Below are 1,279 nucleotides of genomic sequence, written 5' to 3'. Positions count from 1 at the left end.
TGTATGATATCATTTTACCTAATGATGAATTTATTTTTAACTCTCTTTCTTACTCACTTCAAAAGCTTTATCTCCGTCTCTTAGTTCGTGTAGGCATTTACATTTCATTTATGTTTGTTGGAACAAGACGTCCTTTGTCTGTCAAGATCATGGAGATTCCTGCAGACGACATCAACAAGGTTCTTAAACAACTTGGAAGCAAAAATTTGTTCCATCTTTCTCAGTTAGCCATTTGGTGCTTCGCCACTATCATTATTTTGAATAACGTTAATTTCTTCGTCTTTACAAGTGAGTTGTCTTTTCCCGAAAATTATGTTTAGAAAAGAATTTTCTATGTATCAACGCAATTATGTATTTTTTATGTACGTATGTATGTACGTACGTATGTATGTATGTATGTATGTATGTATGTATGTATGTATGTATGTATGTATGGATGGATGGATGTACATATATGTATTTGTGTATGTGTACGTTTGTTTGCATGTATGTATCTATGCATACATATATACATATATCTCTATCTCTCTCTCACTCTCTCTCACTCTCTCTCTCTCTCTCTCTCTCTCTCTCTCTCTCTCTCTCTCTCTCTCTCTCTCTCTCTCTATCTATCTATCTATCTATCTATCTTTCTTTCTTTCTCCTTACCTATCTCCCCCTCCCACTCTGCTTCCTTCTGTTGTCCTTGCTTCTCCACTTCCTCCCTCTACCACTCCTATTTGCTCACATGTGACCTTTGGTCACACTTCCTTTTTCACCCCAGCCAGCGTAAAGGCGAGACGAAAACTGCTATTTCTCCGTTCAGCTTCGTCATATCTACAGCGTTCAATATCCCATCGCGTTTGGCCCTACGGCTTTTTAATCTTGTTTTCACTGTCCAATTTTTCCTGTCTTGGTCTGTGTTTGCTACCTTGGAATCCTCTGTTTAGTGGGTTGATCCACTACTCAGGAAGAAACTATTCTAAGAGTGCGTCATGCCGTATCTTCGAAACGCCTAGTTTTAGAATAGAGGCAGCTGATGAAGGGATAATTCCAAGTGGCTTGTTTGTTTTCCAATGTGTTCGTTCTGTTGTCTGTAAACAAAGTCCGTTTTGTTTTTATGTCCCCGTTTACCTTTCTAATGCCCTGTACCCGGATATGCATCTATATATACATGTAGATGTAGGTATGTACATATATGTATGTATACATGCATATGCTTATATATCATTTGTATTATTATTATTATTATTATTATTATTATTATTATTATTATTATTATTATTATTATTATTATTAT

General features: G+C 35.9%; 1 protein-coding gene across 2 annotated transcripts in view; it reads left to right on the top strand.

Annotated features, from left to right (window-relative positions):
* The first annotated feature begins 34 nt into the window (after positions 1-34).
* Positions 35-1,279, top strand: part of LOC106871779 (steroid transmembrane transporter SLC22A24) — a 32,243-nt gene continuing 30,998 nt past the window's right edge. Inside the window, exon 1 of one of the 2 annotated variants that reach the window (XM_052971588.1) lies at positions 35-288. Coding sequence is in view for 1 of the 2 variants with exons in the window: in XM_014918421.2 (XP_014773907.2) it covers positions 111-288 (178 nt within the window). In the remaining variant the exon portion in view is untranslated. The remainder of the gene's footprint in view (positions 289-1,279) is intronic. The other variant, XM_014918421.2, reaches the window with a different exon arrangement.

This window comes from Octopus bimaculoides, chromosome 11, assembly GCF_001194135.2.
Source record: "Octopus bimaculoides isolate UCB-OBI-ISO-001 chromosome 11, ASM119413v2, whole genome shotgun sequence".
NCBI lineage: Eukaryota > Metazoa > Mollusca > Cephalopoda > Octopoda > Octopodidae > Octopus > Octopus bimaculoides.
Note: the sequence above shows the minus strand (reverse complement) of the source record. Positions and strands in the feature narration are given on the sequence as shown.